The 26,441-nt window shown below is 36.5% G+C and overlaps 2 protein-coding genes across 2 annotated transcripts in view; both read right to left on the bottom strand.

The window, feature by feature from the left end:
- The window catches only part of LOC134672653 (uncharacterized), a 346,311-nt gene that overhangs the window by 191,997 nt on the left and 127,873 nt on the right, over positions 1-26,441 (bottom strand). The window lies entirely within an intron of this gene.
- The window catches only part of LOC134672660 (uncharacterized), a 538,774-nt gene continuing 524,416 nt past the window's right edge, over positions 12,084-26,441 (bottom strand). The window contains exons 4-10 of the mRNA XM_063530618.1: positions 21,604-21,806; positions 21,106-21,278; positions 17,065-17,261; positions 16,301-16,950; positions 14,690-16,217; positions 14,424-14,532; positions 12,084-14,185 (exon numbers count right to left, since the gene is read on the bottom strand). Coding sequence (XP_063386688.1) covers positions 14,059-14,185; positions 14,424-14,532; positions 14,690-16,217; positions 16,301-16,950; positions 17,065-17,261; positions 21,106-21,278; positions 21,604-21,806 — 2,987 coding nt within the window. The 3' untranslated portion in view covers positions 12,084-14,058. The remainder of the gene's footprint in view (positions 14,186-14,423; positions 14,533-14,689; positions 16,218-16,300; positions 16,951-17,064; positions 17,262-21,105; positions 21,279-21,603; positions 21,807-26,441) is intronic.

Here is a 26,441-nt window from a genome sequence, read left to right as displayed (position 1 = left end):
AGGAATTCAATCAATTATGTTTTCGTCTAAAATTTTATACAAGTTTGCCTGTGGTAAGTCCTATTGCATTTCAAAGGGACAAAGTTGATGTCTAAATCCTCGTTCTAATATTGATATCCGAGCAAGCGAAACAATAAAAATAATGACCCGCGAGCGAGTGCTTCTAAAAGTAGAATATTGCACGTTGCAAGGTTTTTAATGCACGAGGGTTAAAAATACTTTGATTATTCAACAGCAGGTGTCATCGAATATAAAAAAAAAAATTGTATCCTTACATACGCTTACATACCATAATTATACAGTCTGCAGTAGAAGTATAGCCAGGGGGACTAGTAAAGATGACAATCGTACGCAGAAAATGAAATAAAACCCTATGGTCCTAAGACTCTTCCATAATATATGCGCAATAGAGTCAGATAGCGTTTCGTTTAATTTCTCAGCGAACGATACTTTATCATGGCTAGGCTTCCATGATAGGTGTGAAAAATTAACTACACCCACTCTACGGTAAAATGGGTTCTGTCACCAGAATTTTTGAAAGATTGTTGCGCTTTTTCAAATCATAATACAGTTTCCAAAAAATATGAATAGCGATCTTGAGTCTTTTTTCTAACAATTTAATCGCTTCGCGATCTAATTAAACGAATTTCGCTCAAAAGTTTTTTTTAATACTGGAATGGCTCACCTTAACATAAACTTTTTACAACCTCAATTGTAATATTTACCAACTACTTCTCACTCCGAGATTATTACTGAGTCTTCAGGTTTACTGACGCCATTTTCTTTTATTTCTCTTCTGTTTCAGAAGCGTTCATACAATCGCTTATAGAGCTCTAGCGATGTACCTCTAGAACGTAAAAAAAATCAGGCTTCGGAAGAGGAAAAAAGTACTCGTCTCAGGCCATTAGTGAGGAAATTCTTTATATCTGGCATTGTCGCGGTAAATAATACATTTCCGCTAAGTGCAGATAGAATCGTTGGCGGGGCCATTAATCAGCGTCGCATAGTCGTCGAGATACTGTACTGGAACTGTCAGTCAAGTAAAACTGTAAAAAGTCTTTACGTACTCCCATAGCTCAGCCGTTAAAAATCATTTAAACTTATCTAATATTTTGGCAGATAGTCTTCAATTGTATGTACCCCATTTCATCCAATAACGTGACTTGGCGTACGCGTTTACGTTAAGTGTCTTTTTGTATGAGATTTTGAATTTCCAAAACGACCTACTTGGCGCGCTGTTAAAAATTCCATACAAAAATAGACAAAACGCAAACGCGAACACACGTCACGCTATCGAATGAAAACACTGGGGGTTCAGTGTGTTTCTCCAAAAACTTCGTGCCACGTAGCTAAATTGTGGACTTAACTGCCATTTGCAGTATTTCTCGACCGATACATCCTTCATACCTTGACGAAAAGAGCGTACCTTTATCTTTAAGGCCGGCAACGGCCTTGCAGAAGTCTATCAGGTGATTCATCTGCTCGTTTACTTCCTATATTATTATCATAAAAGTATGCCTCTTCTCAGTTCTGTATGTCCGTGACAAAAACTCAGCGACCATAATTCTAAACCTGGTTACCGAAAGATTTGTGCGATCACTTACAGTTTCATATACACAGTATTACTATCATGTTTATGAGGACCGCAATAAAATTTTAGTTCATCTTTAAATAAAGATGTAGTTGAAAAACTTAATTCGATGATGTGTACCTATTGTATATTTTGACATGTGTTTTTTGACATTAAAGATATTGAATTGAATTGAATTGATGTTCAAAATAATCTGATCATAACTTTATAATGCAATTTTAAAGAAAGAGTCTACAAATTACTTATTTGAACGAAATATCCACGACAAGAATATCAGTCTATAATAAACCACGTGGATACGAACAAAAAATGTAAGAATTAGGTTAAACCCTTAAAATTAAAATCAAAATCCACCCCACCCATCCAATTTATTCCACATACTAATATCACACTGAATCTTTCGGCCACAATACCCAATTTATCCTTAACCAACGAAATTTCAAACAAAAATGCGTCCCTCCATCCCCAAGGAATTACCACGTAATGTGACATTTGGCAAAAATGAATTTTAATGCCTTCCACCACACAGGGATCTAATGTCCAGAGGGCGTTTACAAAAATTTCCAACCAGCTACCAAAAATAATCCTCATATACTACCCATTGCTCCTTTGTAACTAAACATCAAAATCATACACCTGCAAAACCCGCAATGGAAAGATAAGTGTTAATTTTATCGTAAAATATTCAGTGAGATTGGTGATTGTGGTAAGAGTAATAGGGTACGCTGCCCAGTGTCCGACCCAGTCGTTTTGAATTGCTGATTGCCTTCAAATATGCCCCGAGAGCTACTTGTTGCTTAGTAAAATCGACTTTTTAATGGAAATTGTTGACTGTAGAGGGTTTGAATGAATAATGGAGATTTTATTTACCTTACTTTCGATGAGTTTATATTAAAGGTAGTATTAATAGGTAAAGTTTAGTTTGACGAAGGTGAACTACAGTTTGAATTGAATAGTTATTCTTAGTTACTATAAAGTATTCTAGGATAACTCCTCTTAATAGAAATGTCAGATTTGATTTTCAAAAAAGTGAACTTTTTTATTATTATTATTTGTTTGTCCTTTCCATATCTCGGGACCATGGGATCCCGGACCTTTGGGAGGCGTGCGTGGGGCCGAAGCCAACAGCGCAGAGGCCCTTTAAGACAGTTTACTCTAAAAACAAGGGATACACATGGCGGATACCATCCCCGAGCGCACAATATGATACATCCGGAGATGGTCCCCGCCAGGTGCAAAGACTATTGCAGTGCAGCACTTTTGTGCTGCGATGGGAACTAAGGTCATGGGCTATTGATATGCAAGTTGGATGGACTGGATAATGGGTTATGGGAGGAGACTAGCGGACACCTGCCGTGACAATCAGTCTCAAAATTGTGTAAGACAGGTGGTGACTCGCCTACTCATTTAGTGGGCCCTACAACGGCCGCACGCACAGTGCGACAATAGGGCAACACTTCGGAGCGGCTGTAAGGTTGTCGAGAGGTGAGTCTGCGGTAGCCAGATCCCGGTGATCCGTTCAGCAGGCCGCCGGCGTTATGACATTTTACACTTCCAACCTGGAGCATAGGTCCCGCTCTTGCGACTCCACTCTGGCCGGCCAATCAAGGCAAGCACAGAGGCGAGGGCCAGATGACAGGGCCCTCTGGAATAGGGGTCCGCGGTGTCGCCACTCACCGTCAACTCGCCACAAGCTGCCCCCGCGAGGTTATTATTATTATTATTATAAGCCTATACGGTGTCCAACTGCTGGGCAAACGCCTCCCCCCTTGATGAACTTATATGCTATTATCTAATTTTATTTTATAAGTACTATTTACAAAAAAAAATGTCGGAATTAGTGTTCGTATAATGTGCTTTTACTTTTAGATGTAGATGTAATTAGTATCACATCAAAACCAATGAGCGGTTTTTAATAAACGAATGGCAAAAAATACAATAAATAAATAAAATATATAATAAAATAAAGATTTGTTACGAATATATTTCTTATTTACACGTCTTTTACAAAATGTTATTTAAAACTACAAAGTGAACTTATGTACTTTTCTTTGCTGCCTTTCTTTTCCATCCTCATTCCTTCTACAAGTTGCAAAGTAAATTCTAGTTCTATATAAACTTAAGTCTTAGGTCTCCGTCGCTTTGTCCAAACTAAGTTTCAACGCGAACTGCTTGAGAAGTAGCTTTGAGATCTCTACTCCTCTGTTTAAAGAGGCCTATTCGAATTATATAAATTGATTTTTATTGTATCATGTCGACAGCAAAAAATGAGATGATTTCGAACAAAATAACCTAACTTTATCCAAACAAAATTTATTCCTGAACCATCGAAGTTAAGGCCTGGTAGGTTTGTGTTCTCCTCTCACTTTCACAAGGCGTAAGCGTAAGCAAGACGTATGTGACACCTATTTTTGAATTTTAATTTGTTATTAGTTTTAAAAAAGAAAAAAAGTTTTGAGAGAAATACTCCGCTCTCTGAACATTACGGTTCCGATAGTTAAAATCCATATTCTCATCCGGACTGAACGAAGGCGCAGCAGGTATCACATTTATTACTGAACATCTCGTAAATTTCGTAATATTTCACTTATTTAAAATTTAAATTCGCGTTACCCGGCCGGTATAATTTCTGTCTGCTCGTTACTTTGACGGTTTATGACTTCATTTTCGGGAATTTACTCAATACCCAAAGATGACATTAAGTATAGACTATCTTTAACGTCGCTTTTTTTAATTTTTGATCGTTATTGAACTGACACTTGGCGAGAACTCATTCTTAAACAAATCATCTTATCATTTTTCGAGATCAGTCCAAGAGTTTATTAAAAATACGTGGCGTTGTAAAATATAAACAGAAGTTAATATTCTAATAGTTTTTGTAATCAAAAACCTAGTTGAAATGACGCAATAATGTTTCCAAAAATTGTGTTAGCACATAATTGTTCATTGAGTATGTTCTCTGGCGATTTATGTCATCTCAAATTTGTGAGCAATATGATCGCTTCAGAAAAAAAAATCCTAATCTGTATAATGTCTTGAACCGCAAATTTTTGGACATTTTACTAATAAATGCTTACGAAAGATGCGGTTTTGTGGAAATTGACAGACGTTATTCTGCATTTGTCTCTGACTTAAGCATTAAGGCTGATGGACAGTGTCCTAAACCTTTATGAGTTCTTTGCACAGCAATATTGCACGAAAAATCCTATTTAAATACTCAGCTCTTATAGCGGTTTAAATATCATTTTAGACAAACGGAAATGGTTCCTTGCTGAAGGCAGGAGTTTAACTTGTCAAAATACGGAGAGACTTTGATGCACCGTCATGTATCTACATTATAATTCATATTATGCAACTCAATTTCATATCTCTGGTGTATATTACTCTTGATCTCTATAAACGGCAGGCATCAAGCACAACGAATACCTAAGTTTATTAGAATTATTAACCAAAAAATTTAAAAGCATGCAATAATTTAAATTTAAATTCCATTTCATAACCCGCAATTTCAATTGCATCGCGCAGCATAGCGCAATAAATCAAAGAATGCAAATCGCTGAAAGCTACCGGAGTGGAGCACAAAGGGTAGTCGGAAGTTGGCCGTATATTCTTGCCACCGAGTCAAACGCTTCGGTGGACCAGACTTATGTGACCACCGAGGAGCTAGGTCATACCACGGGTCTAAAATGTACAATATTACCGGTAACATATCATTATCTGTATATTTTATTTACCAGTCACTTTTCGGTGAAGGCATAGTCTAATAAAACATGGTCTTCTCTTCCCAGAGTGACACAAGCCTACGTCACAATAACATGGCCGCTATATATAGCGCTATCACATATTATCATATAGCGCTGTCGCGTGATGATGTAGGCTTGTTGATGTAGTCAGGTAACCTAGAAAAGACGGGAAGAAAGTACCTGGCGGAGTATATTATCATACCATGGGTGAAGAAAAACATCGTGAGGAAACCGGACTAATCCTAATAAGTCAGATAGCAGCCGCTTTCGTAAAAACTAGTAAGGAAGAAGAAGAAGAAGTACAATGTTTTGCTCGAGAATGCTCGACTGCGCTCGCCAAACAATTGTAATATCACCTCGAATTCATTAACATTACAATTCTTGTGGACAAAGCGATTATAAATTACGGATTTAAAGTTTATATTTCAATGCTTGTTTTGAATAAATGCATTTTTGTACAAAAAATTGTGATGAAAAAAATGCGCTGGAGCTTTAAACTTTTATTTGTAAGCTTTAGTTAATTTGTATCCTTTAATGTGTATATAGAAATATAAATAATTTTAAATATAATAAAATGAAAATAATTAAATCAGTAGGCAGAGAAGGTGACAAAAGCCGCCTTATCGTGTTAACACTCGGCACCGAGGGTGAAACCGAAACGCAAACACCGCGATCGAATTACTATCGATTCCCGTAACAAGATTGTGCGCGGTTTGCTAATTAATCGCATTGCCCGCGGGTTTGCTTGCGTGCTAGGAAGAGGGTGGCACTTTACCTATTTATTATTTATTTTTACATAAAGGAATATACCGAGTAGCTACTAAACTTTTCACCCCATTTTCAATAAAATCATTTTTAAGGTTCCGTACCCAAAGGGTAAGATTCCGCTGTCCGTCTGTCTGAATGTCTGTCTGTCTGTCACCAGGCTGTATCTCATGAACCGTGATAGCCAGACAGTTGAAATTTTCACAGATGATGTATTTCTGATGCCGCTAGATATAACAACAAATACTAAAAATGGAATAACATAAATTATCATCATTCCACGACGCAGACGAAGTCGCAAGCAGACGCATATAGTTAATAATCCTAAAGTAATAAAAGAATTCACGTTACAAATTTCTTGAAACTTTTTTGGTTTAAAACTTGTCTTCAAGTTCAAAGTTTTTATTGTATAAGAATCAGGTTACATTGCTTCCTTGTAAATAAAAAATTAGGCCAATTAAGCGCGACACACACTATTGGAAGGCGATTGCGCAAGCACGGGAAAGGCGGGGCGCATGCATTTGTACTAGATGGGGCCTTATATTCCCAAAGCTTAGGGAGAGAGAGTAGATTCAAGTCAGGCGGGGCATGTAGATCGCCAGCCCTTAACTGGCGTTTCTCCAGAAACGGCTCTACGAACGATTGTCACCTTAGCTGCATCTCTCCCTGGTGATTCAGTCCGTTCGTTTGTCTGAAAAAAACATAATGATGATTTATGTCACTGTAACCGAATCACAATAAATACGATCTTCAAATTCACATACTTATCTGTAAGGGACATTGGGCTCACGATGAAACAGGATTTCTTGAGGCGATAAGATCGGTATGCGACGAGAAGCCCTGCTGGAATCACAGCGAATAGAGACAGATCTGTCACTGTTAAGGAAGAGCTTAGAATCCAATGCTCGCTGTAAGTAGTGTCGGTTTGCTTCGGACTTTCTTGGAGAATTTATGTCCTCTTAATTGAATCATGGAGCAACTAATGAACTCTTTGTTAGAAGAAAAAATACGAGAAATTCTATAATTGTAAAGCTAGTGTAGCGCTTTCTTTCCAAGATTAAAATTAAATAATGTGTCCTGACCACAGATTATTCCAACATTTTGATCACATCTTTAATATTTGGGAGGACTACTTTTAAATTATAAAGCCTGACCAGTAATATAAATGATCACTCGACATATTGCCGAATTTCATTGACACGAAATTTTTCATACTAAACTGAACTTTAAGCTGCAGGTCAACTGGACCACTCTGACCTTAACCATTAATAAACAAAAGCGTTAAATTAACCAATCATTTTAACGTCTCTAGAGAGGCTCATATTTCCATTTTTGCTTATGAATAAAATATACAATATCGTTACGTCAGACATTTCTGCTGAAAATTTCGTAAATTGTGTCACTTGACATCAAAAGTCTGTCTTCGAGGTGTCAGCGAGAAAATATAATAATGTTTACGAACTTGCTAAAGAAAATTATGCTTTTTTGTGATACATTTTTTAGTTAAACAATATAACAAGTTTTTTTTTCTTGCAATGTTAGGATTAATATTGGCGCGTTTATTATCATCCGCTATTATTGTTTTTTATGCCTATATCATAAAAAAAAACAAGTTAAAAAAAAAACCAATACGCAAACGAGCAGACGAATTACCTGATGGTAAGCGATTACCATCGCCCATGGACACCCGAAACACAGTGCGTTGCTGACTGTACCTAAGATAACCAAAGAAAGTTTCTATGATAGCTATTAAACTTGCCAAACCAGCCCATAAATCCAGCTAAATGATCCCAAATCAGGTCGATTGATAAACTTCACTCGCAGATAACCAGCGGCCCTCACAGTAATCGACCATTCGAATTCCATAATCAAACGGCTGCTAATAAGCGTAATCGAGAACTATGAACTATTGACATAGTGTAATAACACAAAACAGTAACCTATCCTCTACGTCTTAACGCTTTCCCGGTTGCATACTTAAATAAAGATTGAGGCCCTGTTTGGCAACTTATTCCCAAGAATTGGAGCTGGATTTCTAGGGAACAGTTTCTATTTAATAATCACCGTCATACCTTTTATTTGTTACCTAGTTCAGATCATTGTGGACCGTAGTAGTCTGTAAAACAAAATTTGAGCGAAATTAATTAGTCCAGCGCAGCGGGAACACAAAAATCCGTTTTGTATTTCCTATGTTTCTTGTAGTAGTATTTAAGTAGATAGGTAGTAATTTTTATCACTCTGTAATTATTTTCTCTTCCGCGCCTATTGTAAGTTTATGTTTGGCCCAATGGTTGACTGGTATAGAATGCCTTATGGAATTAAGTCCGCCATTTGTACTTTCTTGTAATTGTGCAATAAAGGTGAAATAAATAAATAAATATATGTCCGACTTTTACCAAAGATCTACTATTCTATCTTGGTTATCGTTGTTTTTCTAGAAACGTGTCCAAAATACTTAAGCATAACTTGGCATAAAAAGATACAATACAGATAGACTACTTTATACAAATGTTGCACTACTCTGGAACTACCGAGATCGCTTGAGAACCGAGAACATTAGAGAGCTCTCGAAGCTAATTGATACTTAGTTACAGCGAGGATTGGGAATGAATTGAATGAAGTTCCCTTTGCTCTTTAAACTTATCTTGTTTTCTGCTGAACATGAGGTACCTAGCTAATGAAAAATAAGATGAGTGGGTTGAATTGACATGGAGAGTTTCAATTGAGGGGAGCGTCAGGAGCGGTATAACATTCAGGTTAAATAATAAGAAAGGTTTAGTGGCTAAATGGACAGGGTAAGTGAAAATGAGAATTTCTTCAATTTAGGGATATTAACTGCACTGCACTTACGAACCTAATACCGACGTATGCCTATGGACGCCTGCAACGCCAGAGGTGTCATGTGCGTGATGTAGGAATGCACTCACGAGAACTTTCCAAAGTTGCGAAACTTTCCACATGAGAAAATCTCGGTAACTTCTGAGAATGTTCTCGAGAACGAGAATTTATTTATTTATCGTAGTTTATACCATGAATATTCATGAAAGTTTTGGTGTAGTATCCTCACCCCCAGAAAATTCCGACTTTTGGTCTACCGCTTCCGGTCAGAAAAATGTATGACGGCCCGGCCAAACGGTCAGACCAATATCGTTACGACAAATATCATAGAGCGACTCTGGCAGTTTTTGACGCGGCCATGTTTTTTTCAATATGGCCGACTTTTTTTTTAATTTTTTCAAGTTTGTCCTAGCGCGCTGAAATTTTGGTCACAGAATCTCGGGGTCCTCTAGATACCTATGAAAAATTTTTTTATGGAAATTGCTACAATTGCGAGAAAACTGGCCACTTTTATTTTGTATGGCAACTTTTAAACGGTGCGTGATAGGTGGAGGGTGGTCGACCAAATGTCATAGAGGGATCCGAGACAAAACAAACTGCTTTAAAAAAATCAAAATAGCTAACTTTTTTTTTTGTTTTTTTTAAGTTGGTCCGAGCGCGCTGAGATTTGGCATGGCGGGAGATAGAGGCTTCTAGATTTCTATGTCAAAAAATTTTTTTTGAAAAAAGTCCAAGATGGCGGAACAATAAATTTCCATGTTGCAGAATGTTCTGAGAACATTCTCGAGAACGTTTCCGCTTTTTGGAAATGTTCTGCAATTTGTACATTGCTAGCGTGATGTCGACCCTTTCAAGAAAGTTGTACCTACATTTCTATTACATACTTGATCTTCACATCTTCTAGATTGGGTTCCTTTATTATTGTAGAGAGGTCGTTAAAATTGAATACGATTTGGTGTAGTTAATTGTTATATTTTATGTTAATATATCACACCGACATGATACAAAGCGACCCAGTTTTGAAATTTGCTGAATGTAGGTACACATTAGTGACATAGGTAACTGTCGTTCACAGAACTCTCCTTTGACCTGTTACATCATCCAATAATAAGAGAGAGTAGTCAATAATACAAACTATCAATGCCAGTAAGTGATGCGTTTATCATTGGTGTCCTAAATGACTATCTACTCCTTTCACTCCTCACGCCGCTTTTAGTAAAGTTCCTAGTCTAATCATATCCCAGTAGAAAACACGACACACACATACACACACATAACACATACATACACATGACACACAAACACACACACATACACACACATAACACATACATACACACGACACACAAACACACACACTCACACACTTACGCGCGCACACACACACACACACACACAAACACACGCGCGCGCACGATCACACACACTGCATGTTGGGGGCACGAAAGTAAAATACGTACTACTTAATTGTAGATATCTCTGTTTGGCCCTATGGTTACTACTGGTAGAGAATGCCATTTGGCATTAAGTCCGCCATTTGTATATTGTTGTACCTATATATTTTGTGCAATAAAGTTTAAATAAATAAATAATTATATTTGTTCCCTAGCTGAACTACTAGGACTCTGTCTGTAGATGTTTTTATTATTTGTGCTGTTTGAGAAAAGATACTCAGATTAATTAACTTAGCACTTTATTATTTAATTTAGTTTTTACATTCAGTCGGCCATTAATTTCTACGTTTATTCCCGAACGAAGAGCGAGAAAACGCGGTGCGATAGAGACCGTATATTAGGTTGCGTTCATTATGGATGCGTTCTCACATTATTAAACTAGTCTTTGCTAATATTGTTACTATTAGTTAACCCCGGCCAGCGTTAGACATGTCTGTTGGCTCTACTCATTGTTTATTAGCCCAACTCACATCCAATTAAGTCTAGATCCGAACGTGCTCAGAATACCTAGGTATGCCCCTAGGGTACGAACATGGTTTGGGTGTAAGGTTAGGATTGATTAAGGTTTAAAGGGATGTACTTATTTAACTTTGAATCTATTTTTTAAGAAACTGAGTAATTGGGTAATAAATAATATACATAAGTATAAGAAATAATTACTGGATAAATTCTACAGAAAATTACAGATGAGTCATCATCATCATCATCTCAGCCATAAGACGTCCACTGCTGAACATAGGCCTCCCCCTTGGACCTCCATTCGTACCGGTTGGAAGCGACCCGCATCCAGCGTCTTCCGGCGGTCTTAAGAAGGTCGTCCGTCCATCTTGTGGGTGGACGTCCTACGCTGCGTTTGCTAGTCCGTGGTCTCCACTCGAGCACTTTTCGACCCCATCGGCCATCTTCTCTGCGCGCAATGTGGCCTGCCCATTGCCACTTCAGCTTGCTAACACAGATGAGTATTCTCGTAAAATTGTGTCATAATATATTCAGACATAGAAAAAGAAATAACATCGCCAGGTTTTGTTGTAAATTATTTTTTCGATTCATAGTTTCAAATCTATAAAAACCTTGGTGACTACTGCAACTAGTATGGGAACTGCATGCCGACGTTTCAGTTTCAGTTGCCGCAATAATTTTCTTGGAATATGCACAAAGAAGAGTCGGACCAAGCAAACTCTGCGTGGAATTTGCAAAAATAAAGGGTGGCAATGTCATCATTAAATAATTTCAAATCACTATGAAAATATGAAGCTTAATAAATGAAACTCCCTCACTTTGTTCTATTGAAGTTGATAGACGGACTGTTTGGGACCGATTCGGATTTTGAAATAGACATTTATTAGATATCTTTTAGACATCACCAAGATACGATAACGATATGTTTAAGATCTAACCTGTCAAATTTGACATTTGCGCGATTCTGGAGATACTCTTGAACGATTTTCACAGGATATGACTTAGAGATCCAATTCACATCTAATAGACGTCTTACTCTATCTAACGTAAAAGTGACATTGGTTGCCCGAATTGCGCTGCAAAAGAGAACTAGTTGATATCTAAACTATAACGTATCTAGAATGGATCTAGTACGTGTCGTCTCTTGTGAATATCTTGAAGTTCGAATACGGCTGTTTTAGTGCTGAATGTGTTAATTTTTGAGGATAAAATAAAAATGCAGTTATACAAATCTCTATAATAGTTTATTATGTATAGTAGATAGGTATACATAGAGGATACAGTACCGGTAGGTATATGAACGAACTAGCGAATGTACTACTGAAAGTAAATAGGTATTAAATTAACTATTACTATATTTGATATTGCACTTATCGTCCCTTGCCTTTAAAATGCCTTATTTGAGCAAAATTAGTCTGATTGATTATGTTGATTCATAATGGTCAAAAACAGTCAGAATAAATATTGATGGCTAATTTATTAGGTAGTTACGTATACTATTACTACAGTTACGGTCAAGATTTTATTTGCCTTTTCGTGCCCTTATCACGGTGACATCAATATGAATGCCGGTATCGTCTTGGGTCGTCCCATTCGTTTTTCGTCAAGTTCTTAAATTAGTCCTATTCTGCTTTCGTCACTCATTCTACATTGAAAGCCACCGACGATTGTGACGAATGTAGAATGAGTGACGAAAACAGAATAGGACTAATTTAAGAAGTTGACGAAAAACTAATTGGGCGACCCAAGACGATACCTGAATGCCGAAAGAGATCTTATTGTCACTGTGAAAAGTAACGAAGTCGCGCAAACATTTTATACTTTAGACTATACTTGAAACCAACAATAGAACAATAAAATCTCATTGGTTTTATATTAATGTACTTTAGAGTTTCAATAATTAACCAATAGATTAGTGTCAGCTAAAGTGAGTTTGTGAAATTCCCAGAAGAGATTTTACCCCCTAAACGGAGCATATCAAATAACCATTATATTTTTCTAAATGTCTTCGATACCTGTAGATGTGATAATGTTTCACTTAACAAAGACCATCTTTCTTAGTAATGAAACCAAGAGGGTAGATTTAGATTAATCATTTAATATATCTCAAACCTTCTTTCGATATTAATAATCATTATTCATTTTCATTACATACGTTTTTATAATGAAGGACACAAATAACTATGTCAGTAGGACTATGATGAGTAGTATAATTTGCGAAGGATATATTTTACAAGGATAAATATTGTAAGAAAATTGTCGTATAAAATGTATTTTTACATCTACCACTACTCGTACTGCCGGTAATCGTTGTTTATAATAATACCCTATTTTTTACATCTATACAACCATCTATTACTTAAATAAATATATCATACCATTTCTGACTAGATTCGTGTGTGAAACAAAGTATAACATACATGCAAAAATGTTTAATAAAATCAGTCTTATGTGTTCAATAAATTACAAACGTAACATGAGCTATTTCTTTATCAATCCAGATTTCTAATTCTTTGTTATTGCATGGTACAAAAACATGGTCTGATAATTCGTCAGTATCATAAAATAATACTAATTTTACCGCATTACTGTGACTGTAATCTAGCTTAGTGACTACGTTTACCTTTCCAATATTATAATTTATTTCATTAAATATATCTGTTTCTTTAATTTTTACATCTCTCTCAATCAAATTTAATCGTCTGATTAGACAATTTACTGGATTTTAATATAAAACTACAAATCAACGAAAAATATGGCACAAATAAACAAGATTCAACAAAATATGATCCTATTGAGTATTTAAATCTAAAACTAGAAAGATCTGTCAAGTAGTCAAGGTAAAATAAATGTGTTGTTAATATTGTTGTTTACCTGAGTGCAAACGTGAAATTCATTGTACATCAAACATGTAATCGCATGGAATTTAATCGTATTTTTTTAAATTTATTCATGCAAATTAATTACAGAGTAAGGTATACAATAAATTTATCACACTGAACAAAACAGTTTATTGACGCGCCACGCTCAATTCTGACTAAATAAATCTTCGTCTAGTTGGTAAACCTTTGTTTGTCAAAAGATCTTTCTATTTCATTTATTAAACCTCGGTAACAATACCAGAAAAACGAAACTCAACGAAAATGGGCATCAGTTTACAAAACTGATTTGCTTTCTAACTCCTGTTCTATTTTTCTTCTTTCTTCTTCTAGGGTAAGTTAGTGTAGTTGGACAGTTCCTTCCCGCTCTTGTACATGGAAGTGATGATGGGGTCCAGGTTGTGGTATTCCTTGCCGGAACGTGGCCGGAGCGTTGTTGTAGGCTGCCGAGCCAACCTGCATAAACATGTTATCATTAAACACAGGTATTTACAAACAATAAGTACAGAAACTTTTTGGAAGAATATCAGAATTTTTAAAAGGGAAACTATATCATCGAAGAAATATCACAAATTTTTCACGCTCCTATTATCGAGACGAAAGGCACTATCCAGCGCACCAAGTTGACACCTACTTCACTTTTGTTAGGTACTTACTATTAGCTATTCATATAAATCTTTTGTTGTAATCCTACCTCAAGTTTGGGTTATCTGAAGATGAATGCGACGAGGTAAGTGAAAGTGTTTCGATATAATCTGACATGTCAGACGTTCCACTCGATGTGCTGTGTGTGTCCATAACTCCTGAAAATAATAACAGGTATTAACATGATATCGCCCAAGAATGCCATCAACTGAAAGGGCTTGTATTGCATACAAAAAAAAGCCTACAGTCTAATAAATTCTTACAGAAATATACACAAAACTCGTATGGGAATCATAAACCAAATAAATAACGCACCTTTAAATTGTTTCGGAGGAAGCACCGGCACTTCTGCTTCTGCCGAAGAAGATTTAGCCGGCACGTTAGCCTTATGTATCTGCATTGTCATGTCCCTTAGTGGGTCTGATGACTTTGACTTCCTGGGCAAAGATGAATGTATGCAGCCTGTAGCATTGCCTCTCATTCTCCTCTGCGCCATGTACTGATATCTAGAATACCCTGAGGTTAGTGGCATCTCAAATTCATTGATTTCAGGGCCATGTTTCATTGAGCAACTTGAGACTCCCGAATCATTTGAGCTCGATGAGTCCCTGTTACCTCCGGACTTGCATGGAACGCTTGAAGATCTTTTAATTTGGGCATTGTCCATATGTTTGTTCCTCAAATGAGGCACGTCTTTAGAACTGCCCTCTGATGTTTTGTTTTCAGAATCAGATGACTTGCAACAGTCATGATCACAGCACTCTCTCTCGTTGTCGCAAGGAGAGGATGTTCTCCTATTTTCAATTGCTAAATTCCTTAAAGTTTCTAAAGAAGAAGATGTTGCGTGACTGCCGATACTACTATCGAATTCCTTCAGGTCTTCTAGTAGTCTCGCTGAGTCTACTGAGCTAGACCGTTTTTGTATTGCTTCCTTATTGTTATTACTCAATGTTGTATCAAAAGTCTGTGCCCTAATCGCACCACCGTTAAGCGTTGGTATACTTAAAGACTTTTCAATTTCAACTCTGTTAAATTTTTGCAGTGGATGTCTTAAGCTTTGAGACCAATTAGGATTTGGTGACATTGGGGTGTAACCTGGGTTTGGCCCTGTTGTTCGACATAAGTCTCGTTTGATATCTTTGGGAGGTTCCATAAGTAAATATTCGTCGCTTTTATTCTTTTTCATAATCTGGTGTTTTGCTGAGTGACCACATTTTGCACAATGTTTTGATTTAGGTGGGAGCGCGACTTCAGCAAAATCAACATTAGCACTTAACGCGTCTAATTCTTTTTGTGTAACACCAGCTTTCTTCAACAAATCTTTAGCATTTTCGTAATATTCTAACGATAAAGCGAATTCAAGATTTTCATAGTTGGCGTACGGGTCTTCAAATTCTTCTCCTTTTGGCCCTAAGTTTTCATAGTTCATTAATGGCGTTTCATTATAATCATGCACGCTATCTTTTTCGGCTATTGAACTTTGTCTATTCGTTTTACGTGAAACATCAACAGTAGCGTAAAGGGCCATTTCTTCTGATTTCTGACTGGTGAGAATTTCTGTATTAACTTTATCATAATTCTCACTTCTCTTACAGTAAGGAAGACTTATTAAGTTATTTGCCCAGTTGGTGACTTTTTGACAAGGACATTCAACTGGCTGGATGTTTTCTTCACATTCAACTATTACCGGTTTCTTTTTGGATCCGAATTTTAATATGCATCCGCAATTTTTCTTTAGTACTAAATTTCCGGGCGCAGAATTCTTGGTGACTTGAAATAGATCTTCGGCAAGAGCTTTCTTTATCCTTTTTGGTGTATCGTAATACTCATTTGTAGGTTCCACCTGTAACAAATGATAAGTAATGAGTAGGTAAGACATTTTATAAAAATGATTTCAACTTCATTATTTGGATAGTCTATACTTACCTCAACATGGGTAGCTTTAGGAACGTCATAGTTTTCATAAGGTCCCACTTTTGGATTATTAATAATGGCCGTTGTAGTTCTGTCACTCGCACAGGTGCACGCTGTGACTGGCAAAGGAGCTGGTGCTTTTATTTCTTCCAGCCTCGCAGGTTTAGGTGGCCTTTGTGGAGCCCACCACTCTTTGTTCTGACTTGCTTCCAGGCTCTTTCTTATTGCTCGCGGCGTCAAATATTCTGTACTATTCGAAGAGTTGTCAGAGCTGCTTTCTGGTACTGCTTCCATCGTCCAAGCTGGATTGAATTGAGTACCAGGTGTAAGTGCAACAGTTGAAGATCGAGTCATTGTGCCTAGTTTAGTCACACAATTGCTGCATCTTTCCAAGGTAACATGATCAGCTCCGCTCCACGGAGGCCTTGTATTTTCTTCGCATCCTTTGCAGTCGTGGTCATCGAATCCTCGCCTTTCGTCCGATGGCCAAAAGGGTGAGACTCCCTCGCAGTCTTCGCCGAAGAAATTTTCTTCATACAGACCCGTGTCTGGTATTGATTGGTCTGGGTTTATATCTGACAGTCGGGTGTCGGGACGATTCCTGTCAGCACCTGAGAAAATAAATTTAGTCGTTAATATTGTTCTAGGAGCATCTCGTATTACTTCTCTATTTTACGATATTTCACAATTATTATTCACTGAGCAAATGGAAATATGCCAATAGTTGTTCAAAATATGAATTTTTATTTCTTGTCATTTTCATTGGATTTCCTAGCATTTAGAAGAAAATATTTTCTTACGAGTACCTCCACTTTTCCTAGACGCCGGTCCTCTCGGGTTCCCATGGACTGCAGAATCAAAGCCGTCGGTAATGTCTTGAGCTTGGTCCGTGATGAGCACGTGCAGCCCTTCACCCTTGCCGCAATGAGAGCCGCCTTCGAAGCAGAACCGCCCCTCTACCACTCCGTAGCGTCTGGGAAGAGAAAATACTTGCGTTTAAGCATTCTTATAAAATTAGACTGGCGTAAAGTGGGTGGAGATATGGGCGAATGGTGCTCTCTGCTGCTGTTACAGGCCAAGATTATTTTTAGTACGCTAAGTCAGAGTAGTTTTTAGAGCCTAACTCTGAAATAGATCTAATATTTATTTTTATTTAAATATAATAACATAAATAACCACAAAGTACGTCTGCTTTTAGCGCAAATCAAACACTAAGTTCTTCTATAAAATTAAAAACACCTGAAACACCATAAACAGCACAAAGTACAAAGTCGACCTAGGACCTAACCCTTTTATAATTATTTATATTTCCCACAGCTGTCTGATTGGATTGGACTTTCGACGGCAAATCTCGTTGTTTTCTCCACGTGTGATGAGCTTAATTGACACGTTGCAATTAGGATCGGAAGTAGGTAAGTGGTTGAAAGATTTCTTGTTAGAAATAAAACATTTAACCCATTTAACGTCAAAAACAGGGATGAACCTTGGAATGAGAGATAAAACTCTGGACATTAGTCATACTTACACCTTAATTATGGCCCGCATGTCATATAAAATATTAAATTTGGGCCGGAAGTTTTTCTAGGTCAAAAGTCACATAAATGGTTTTTGTGTTTGCAAATATCTATCGAGCTTTCTATAGCTCCAGTGATGTTAACTTTGATATGAATTATAAGCCGTAAAACTGTAATTTCTAGACATATATGTATTTTATTTACAAAAACACAACACATCTTACTATTACCTACTTTTTTTTACAAATTTTTTAGATGGATAATGGATTAAGCAGACTAAGGCCCACTTGCACCATCCCACTAACCCGGGGTTAAGCGGTTAAACCTAATAACCTAATGTCAAATTGTACTGGTAACTCCAGGTTTAACCGGTTATCCCCGGGTTAGTAGAATGGTGCAAGCGGGCCTTAGTATCTTATCTTTTCCGATCTAGGTTAACCCATTTCATAATTATATCCATTTCGTCCGCCAGATTTCCTCGACACCAGCTGACGGGATTTCCCATTATTTTGTTGCTTTCTATGCGTGCAACATGCGTAATTGACATGTTGTGATTGGGGCTGGTTGCGGTAAATAACGGTACAAAGATTTTTTTCTCTGAAAAATGTAGTGCAGTGTTTTTTTAGATTATTATATAAATTAACAATTATGTTTGTCTTCAGAAATATCTGTGTGGCATACAAGCGGCTGAATGGCGTCAGATCGCACAGGATAGGAACGAATGGCGCAATCTAGTGTCGGAGGCCAAGATCCACTTCGGGTCGCTGAACCAGCGAAGCTTAAACCTTTCATGTTACTTTTGTATGTACAGTCAGCCAAGAAAGTGGCCTACCAATTTTCGACTCTATCATCTGACTGATAGAGTCGAAAAGTGGTAGACCACTTTCTTGGCTGACCGTACACTAAGTTTATCACGAAAAAAATAATATTTATATTTATATTTTCTTAACGGACCATTTTTCTGAGAAATTCTTAAGTAATATCAAATCAGGTATCTCTACAATTTTTTTTGTGAATAATAAAAATTAGCTATGGTTTGTTTTCAGGCAATTTTAGTTTTACGATTTGATCATACTAACTGCACGCATTATTGTGTTTACTACACAACTGTTTTACGAGTAAGCAGTGAGGAATGGAATCAAGTTTACTGACAACTAAAAGCGTCCCGTGAATGTACGAGAATAATAAAAGATGCTTGCGACTATAAAGTCGTCCACGGTATAGTATTCACAAGAAAATCGTGCCGGGGATATACTTTTTACCGAACTATGGGAAACTTCAGCAATGATCGACCATTAAATAGTCGATCATTTTTGTACATTACATTATAACATAGTCAATTAAATACTAATACATTTTATTACTAGTGACTATAATAGTTTTTTGAATGATTCACGGTTAGATAGTTTCACTAGATTTAAGTATAGGTATCGACTGGATATCGGGTGCTCGTAAACAATACAAAAGGTCATAACGGTTCGTATCCCGGTCGATATATATAATAAATACGCACTGACACATTCACGCAAATAACAACACATTGCATGGTAGTGTTTCCCTAAATCCAAATATAAATCAGCGATGGTTCATCGTGGACACAGTTTCCTGTAAGTTAAGTGTGTATTTTCGTAAATCTTTGCCAACCAGGTCGCGCCTAGTTTACAACCTCCGCCGGCGCATGGCGCATCACTAATGGCCGCATTTCCGGCGCCGCCGCCATTTTGTCGAGGCCGCCATCTTGAACTTAATGTTAATGCGGTGTAGCCACAGTTTTATTGATTTAATCTTGGTCGTAAATTAGTTTACTCTGGTGGTACGATAAAAATAATATTTCTTGCGGAAAATGCAGAATGTTGGATGAAACTTATTTAAGCATTTTACTCAAGTTAAATTAAATAAGTACAATTTAGCTATTGTTACCTCTTCTAAATTTTCTCCTTTACAGATCTTTTAATATTTGTTTCTAAACAAACATAACAATTTGAACTGAATTTAAGTTATTTTCCTCTGGGTTTTATGAGTAATAAAACGACGTCTGTAATCTCATATAATTTTACCGCGTAAGTACATTAAAGCTCATTATTCATAACACAAAATAGAAACCCAGCATTTTAAACCATCATAACTCTTTTTCTCATTTGAAAACCAAATTTAACCACAATCGCTATTGTAATGCATATGCTTGTATCACATGTCATAGAAAATAAAATTTCCATTTGAAAATGTTTATCTCGACGCATTTGCATAAAACAATTTATAATCCAAACGACCAAATGCTTTCACAGTTAGAGCGATGCATATGAGTTGAAAACCGCAAGAGTGAGGCAGATGGGGGGATGCAAGTTGCGGTGGGTGGGAGAGGGAGAGATGCAAAGTTGTAACCGCATAATAAAGTACGGTGGCAGAAGCTGCGAATTTTATTGGCGTGAATGTTACTTCGTGACAAATTCGGCTCTAAGTTGACTCGTATGGATTTAGTTCAGTTTATAGTTTTTAAAATTTGTGGTGTGTAAAAATATTTGATTTAAGTTTTAAATTCAATTCACGTTTGAATAAGTTTTTTAAAGAGGGATAAAAATGTTGTTTGTGGAAGTTTCCGCATTAAAAAGTTAGGTATTAAAGTATATTGCCGATAAAAAGTGGAATCGACAAGTTTGGTCGTCGGAGTTTTATTTTCCAACGTTGAATGAACAGTAATGAATCCTTAATTTAAATTTGTATTCAAAGAGAACTAAATAAGTATCAAATAGAACGTGCAAAATAAAATATCGACGTTTACTGTTTTGTTAAAAGGAGAACCTAATAACTCAATAATCTAACGTTTTATTAGTTAAATAACGTTATCGTACGTTAGCATTAACTTGCTGAGTTTGAAATTGTAGTCGATAATTTTTTTCGTTATACCTAAGTATTATGGATGAAAGGCTCGTTTGAAGAACTTGTCTTTCTAGGAGAAATAAGTACAAAATCAAAATTTATCCCAAAAAAAGTTTGTAAGTTTCCGTTGAGTTAAAGTACAAAAATACTGTACAACTCAGAGACAACAAACTATAATATAATCGGACTGATGATGGTGTACTCACTTCAAATGCGTTAATTCCGAAAGACCCAGCAGACGTGGAGGAACTCCGCTAGCCAGGGCGAGTCATCTGCCCTGGAGATGCAACCTCGCCGGACCTGCTCGCAGCTCGTGGGATCCTCCACCAACCACGATGTATTGTATGAATCCACCTGATAACCCTAAAACCCTTCTATGTACAAGTATAGAAGAGTCCATTTCTAATCGGACTTATGACGACTCACCTCAAATGCGCCAATTCCCAAAGGCCCAGCAAACGCGGAGGGACCCCGCTAGCCAGGGCGAACCGTCTGCCCTGGAGATGTAACCTCGCCGGACCTGCTGGTAGCTTACGAGACCCTCCTCCAATCAACACGAGCCATTCTTTGGAGGAGCCCAGCTGACTTCCCACTTTCACCTGCAGAAGAAAACAATGGTTTCAATAGTGCTTAAATTTTGCAATTTGATGGTTTATAAGTAATCAATTAATACAAAGATTATATTTGACTCCCTACACTTTAAAGTAAGTTTCAATGTTTGTTATTGAATAAATAATCCTATTTTGTGTTTTTGAATCAAGTACAGCTAAACTGTGGAATATAATGTGGTTGCCCGTGGTATTACCGGTTCGGTATCACCTTTAAACCTTCAAAAAAAGAGCACTTGTAGCCCGCACTTGTAACTCCTTTGATAAGTCCAGTTATGGATCTAAAAAATAAAATATGATTAAAAAGCTACATTACCTGCCAAGCAATAAGTCGTTCCCTGGTCTCAAAAGCCAGCACCACGATGACGTCCTGGCAGATGATGGCGATGGTGTTAGACTCCTTGTCGAGAGTGAAGCCTGACTCGAAGCCCAGAAACTGCTGCAGGGACAGCGAAGCCTTTGTTTGACCTTTTTTGAAGCGGTCTTTTGGGTCGCGGTATAGTTGCAGGTGGAGACAGTCTGAAACAAGAAAAGTTAAATTACATAGATGATAAAATTAAATATAATTGTTTCAATTAAAAGTGCTTAAATTTACTAGTATGATGGTAAGATGAAATGTAAAGGTATGTTTTCAAAAGTATGACCGACGAAATTTTTGGTAATTATGACGTCATATTCCTAGAGACGAAGTAAAAATATAGAGAACTTTATCAACTAGATAGAGTCTGTTCAGACTCTTCTCTTTCTGCACAGAGTGTAGAAACTCTGATAACATCTATTAATTTCAGTCGATATTCATAATAAATTGGTTTGTTTTATGAACTTGAACCAGTAAAAACATCTAAAACGATTTAGAAATTAGTAGTGATGCATTGTTCAAGTTCATTCATGTGATGATTCGTCTATATTCAGAATACCTTTGACCTTAAAGCATAGCATGGCTGAATTTCGAAAATTGTATCCCAGTCACTTAAATCCCCCAGCCCCACCCGTTAATATAAAAAATGCGTCCACACAAGATTCGGGCAACCTGTTTCATTTTGTTTTATTCAACGCCTCCCCCTCAACCCCCCAAAAAGTCAAATCTATGCAAGAAACTCCATTAACTTACGTCGTTTAATCACTGCAGTCACTCGAATCACACAAAAAGCGAAAACGGAGTAAGATAAAAGGCTGTTTCGTGTAGTTAAGTCTTTTTGGAATTGGGGGACAAAGACGCTTGACCCCTGAAATATCGTGGATGTGGACGTGGGCAATGAAGGGAACCCAATTACTGTGGCTCTATTTGATTCGATTAGCCGGAGAGGAAAACGAGGCGCCAATCGTGGCGGGAAACGATATGAAGACATTTTCACCATCGTACCTGATTAGAAATATCAGATACACGCTGGTATAATGGAACACCTCAAAATTGTATATACCGTGTAAGAGTGTGAGGGTAATTATAATTAAATTGCTTGTTAGGACATTGTCAGACTCATAATTATAACAGAAAAAAATATGTAGCCCTAGTGAAAAAGGGTACAAGTCTCGCGCCGCTTAGGTGTAAAAGGGCATAAGTGTTACGTGGAACTTACACGGCTTACGCCCTTTTACCTGCGCTGCCCGAGACTTGTATCCTAATGACAAATATAAATATAATTGATCCCTGTTCAGATTTAATAATTTGATACGGTTTTGATACGTCCATGAAGACCACTCACGCTGATTGGTGCATATTCATATTAATTTATGCGAGTTGTAAGTGTAAGTCGCGCGTCAGATGCGCGCCAATCACCAAGACTATCATCAAAGTCGTATCAAAACCAGATCTAAAATTAGAATCGCCATCCAGGTGCGTATTATAATTATTTATTTACTTTTAAATGTTCTAGCATTTACTTCTACTAAAATTTTCATAATTTGTCTTTCACCTTTTTCGCCTAGATTACATCTAAAAGCCAAAGCTTGAATAACTAAAACTGAATCAAAGTTCGGAGTCGCACTAATGGAACTATTTTCAGCTGAAATCAAAAAGCTTTGGCCTCGAGTATTTGAACGAAGTTAGGGTTCGATTGGCAAACTAATGCCTACGCCATTGTTCAGTTCAAGAAGGTGGCATGTGTAGTTGGAACTTCAAAATTATACGGGATGAAATTAGAAATTTATTCAGAAGTGTTTTTTCACCAATTAATCGATGGCCGTATTTTTTTATATTTAACATTTATCATTTCATTATCTTGCACGCTTAAATCAATATTAGCATTCATTTGTCATATCCGTCGTGAAGCCTTGCGATTGCCTCAGCAAGTTTAAAAAAAAAAAAAAACAGAAAAATATTAATCACTTATTGTTGCATGACTAGCGAAAAAACATCGCATCGCATAGTGTAGGAAAGTATTTTAAATATCTTTTTTAATTGCTAATATCTACTAAACAAAAAGAACTTTCTATTTCAACAGTAAGCAAGTTGCTATGATAAGCTTTGCAGTAGCGTAAGTTTTGTTTAAGTATGAACTGCTTCTGGTTAAAGTAGATAATTATTAGCCATTTTCAAAGCTATCCCGTTTCGAAGTTGACATAATGCACCTTACAAATAAAATATATACATTTATGTCAGAGCTCTAACGTTGTATTAGTACTCAAAAAATTTTTAACGATATATTTTCAATTACTAATCACATCCTTTTGCTACTTGTAAAAAATCAGTTCCACTCTGTAGTTCCAACTACATGGATAAGTGCGGATTAGTTGGATGAACTAAACGCGGGGTTAATGAGCTGGCTTTTAATTGGAACTAGTTTTAGTAGTTTAAGTGGTTTAGTTGAAAAGCATAGTGGTAATATATGTATGCTTTGAGTATATTGGGAGAGGCGAAGGCGAAGTTATATGCGAATTTAGGGCACATTTTTTTGCCAACATTGATTTTAAATGAGCTGCAACATTGATAACGGGATTTAGAGGGTTTGCTGAAAACATAATCCTACTTCGGCAGTCGGGTAAAAACACCGCGCTAGCGAACGCGAGTCGATCCTTTATATAAGATTGATGGTCGGCAATATAGAAAAAACGGACGGTTGAAATTAACTTTCTTTTTATTATGTTTATGTTGCACGATAAGAAGAGAAGGAAAATAAAATTATATATTATAATTTTATTTTTAAACATTGGTACTTATTAAAAAAAATTGTTCGATATGTAAGAGGTGCCACTGACGAGTCTTCCAACAGTCCAAATAGCGTGGCTGCAATCCAAAATCGGTCCGTGAATGTCAAAAACGTACAATGTTTAATATTAGGATGGCGTCCATTTGGATGAATCCATTGTAACGGCATCCATTTGGCTCGTCAGTGGCCTGCTTAAGCTTCAAGGGCTCTTTAACAAGTCAATTCAACATTTACAGTGACATCATAATTAAATTTACATGAAAAATACATACCAACATTTATCAGTCTAAAATCCCTGGTAATAAACATAATATAATAATAATCTTACTCGACGATCATTGTTCCTATAGTCGTGTCAGCGAACGGTCTCATAGCGAAGAGTCTCGACCAACACCTAGAGAGACTCTCGCTAGGTGGTTGGATCAAGGGTCAGATGCAGAAGGCGGTAATTTTGGACACGGCGCGTATAGTACGTCGATTCCTCACTCTGCGGCCCTGATCACCGGCAGCTTGGGCCCTGCCCCGCTGCCGGCGGCACCCTAGGTTAGGTTTTTTATAATGTGTTTATAATTTTTTTTATTGTTTTGTAAGTGTTTTTATATTTTACTTTTATATTCATATTATAATTAACCTAACTTAAGAAGAAAAATAAATAAAGAAAAAGATCTTAATATAAATAATTACTATAATACAACACGAAAAGTATAGTCTCTAGAATTAATAGAACATTAAATTTGGACTATATGGAGGTGTCTCTCCAAAAGTCCAAATGAAATTACATATATAAAACGTGTTTTGCGTCAGGGCTGTTGTTAAGCTAACATTCTCATCAATTTAATTAATTCTACGGAATTTGTAACAACATATTAATATTACTATTATGCGAGAAATAGTATCTTTTACGTAAAATGCAACTGAATAATTATATTCATTTTCACTCGATGCAGCGTCTTAGTTTTATTTAACTCATGTTTCTTCCAACAGGCATCTTTAGCTCCTAAAAGGTGTCTGCTATGCTAAGTAGATTAGTTTTAAAGTAATTTTCTTAACGATTATTATTTTATCAATCAGCACCAAGCTACGATTAAAGATTAATTATTTGTACATAGTTAAAATTAATTACCTGTGTGAACATTCAAAATTTAGTGTTTTATTTAGAGTTCTCATAGGTGGGCCATTTTATTTAAAGTTATTTTGTTTTAAATATATTTTTTACGTTTTTTCTATTCAGAATGACATGCTCTTTCGTTCCAATCATTCTCAGGAGAAAAAAGTGTCTTAACAGTATTACTTCCATTAGAAGTAGCACTGCACTTTGATAATAACATCATCAACATAGTTATCTGACCATTCGTAAATCTTATTGTAACGACATAAAGTCTAAAAATCGTCAGCCGGTGTCACTCTTAGTACCTACATATATGCTAGAAGTAATACGATGTAGCCACTGTAGCCAGAAACACATTTCTATTTAACCTACATCCTAGCTCTTTCACTGAAGTAATTTTGCTACATTCGTAAAGGTCTTTTCACGTGAGTTGACTGCCGCGCAATTTGACGCAGTTATGTGCCGTCTGAAAGCACCTTCGCTGGAGTATTACTCGATTTCTTTTAAAGTCATATTTCTTTGGATATCTTTCATTTTGAAAATGAAATTTCGTTTTAGTCACAGTACGAGTAATGAGTATATTGATTCCATTGCTTTATTGTAGGTATATTCGCTAAGTTAATTATAGTTTATAACTTTATACTGTATTCAGGCAAAATATTGTTATTATTTAGCTACATACATATCTATCTAGTATTTAGTACGTATCACTAAACACATCATTTTTGATTTCCCTGATACATATCTAGGCCTCACAAGGCAGAAGAAGCAGACTTTTATAGAACAAACTAATGTATCGATTTTTTTTTCTGGTCATTATTTAATTGTTTTTAATTAAATTGAACAAAGTTTTTTTATGAAAACGGGTAAATACGTATAGGTATTATAATATAATTATCA

Source organism: Cydia fagiglandana, chromosome 17, assembly GCF_963556715.1.
Source record: "Cydia fagiglandana chromosome 17, ilCydFagi1.1, whole genome shotgun sequence".
NCBI lineage: Eukaryota > Metazoa > Arthropoda > Insecta > Lepidoptera > Tortricidae > Cydia > Cydia fagiglandana.
This window is presented reverse-complemented; position numbering and strand designations above follow the sequence as displayed.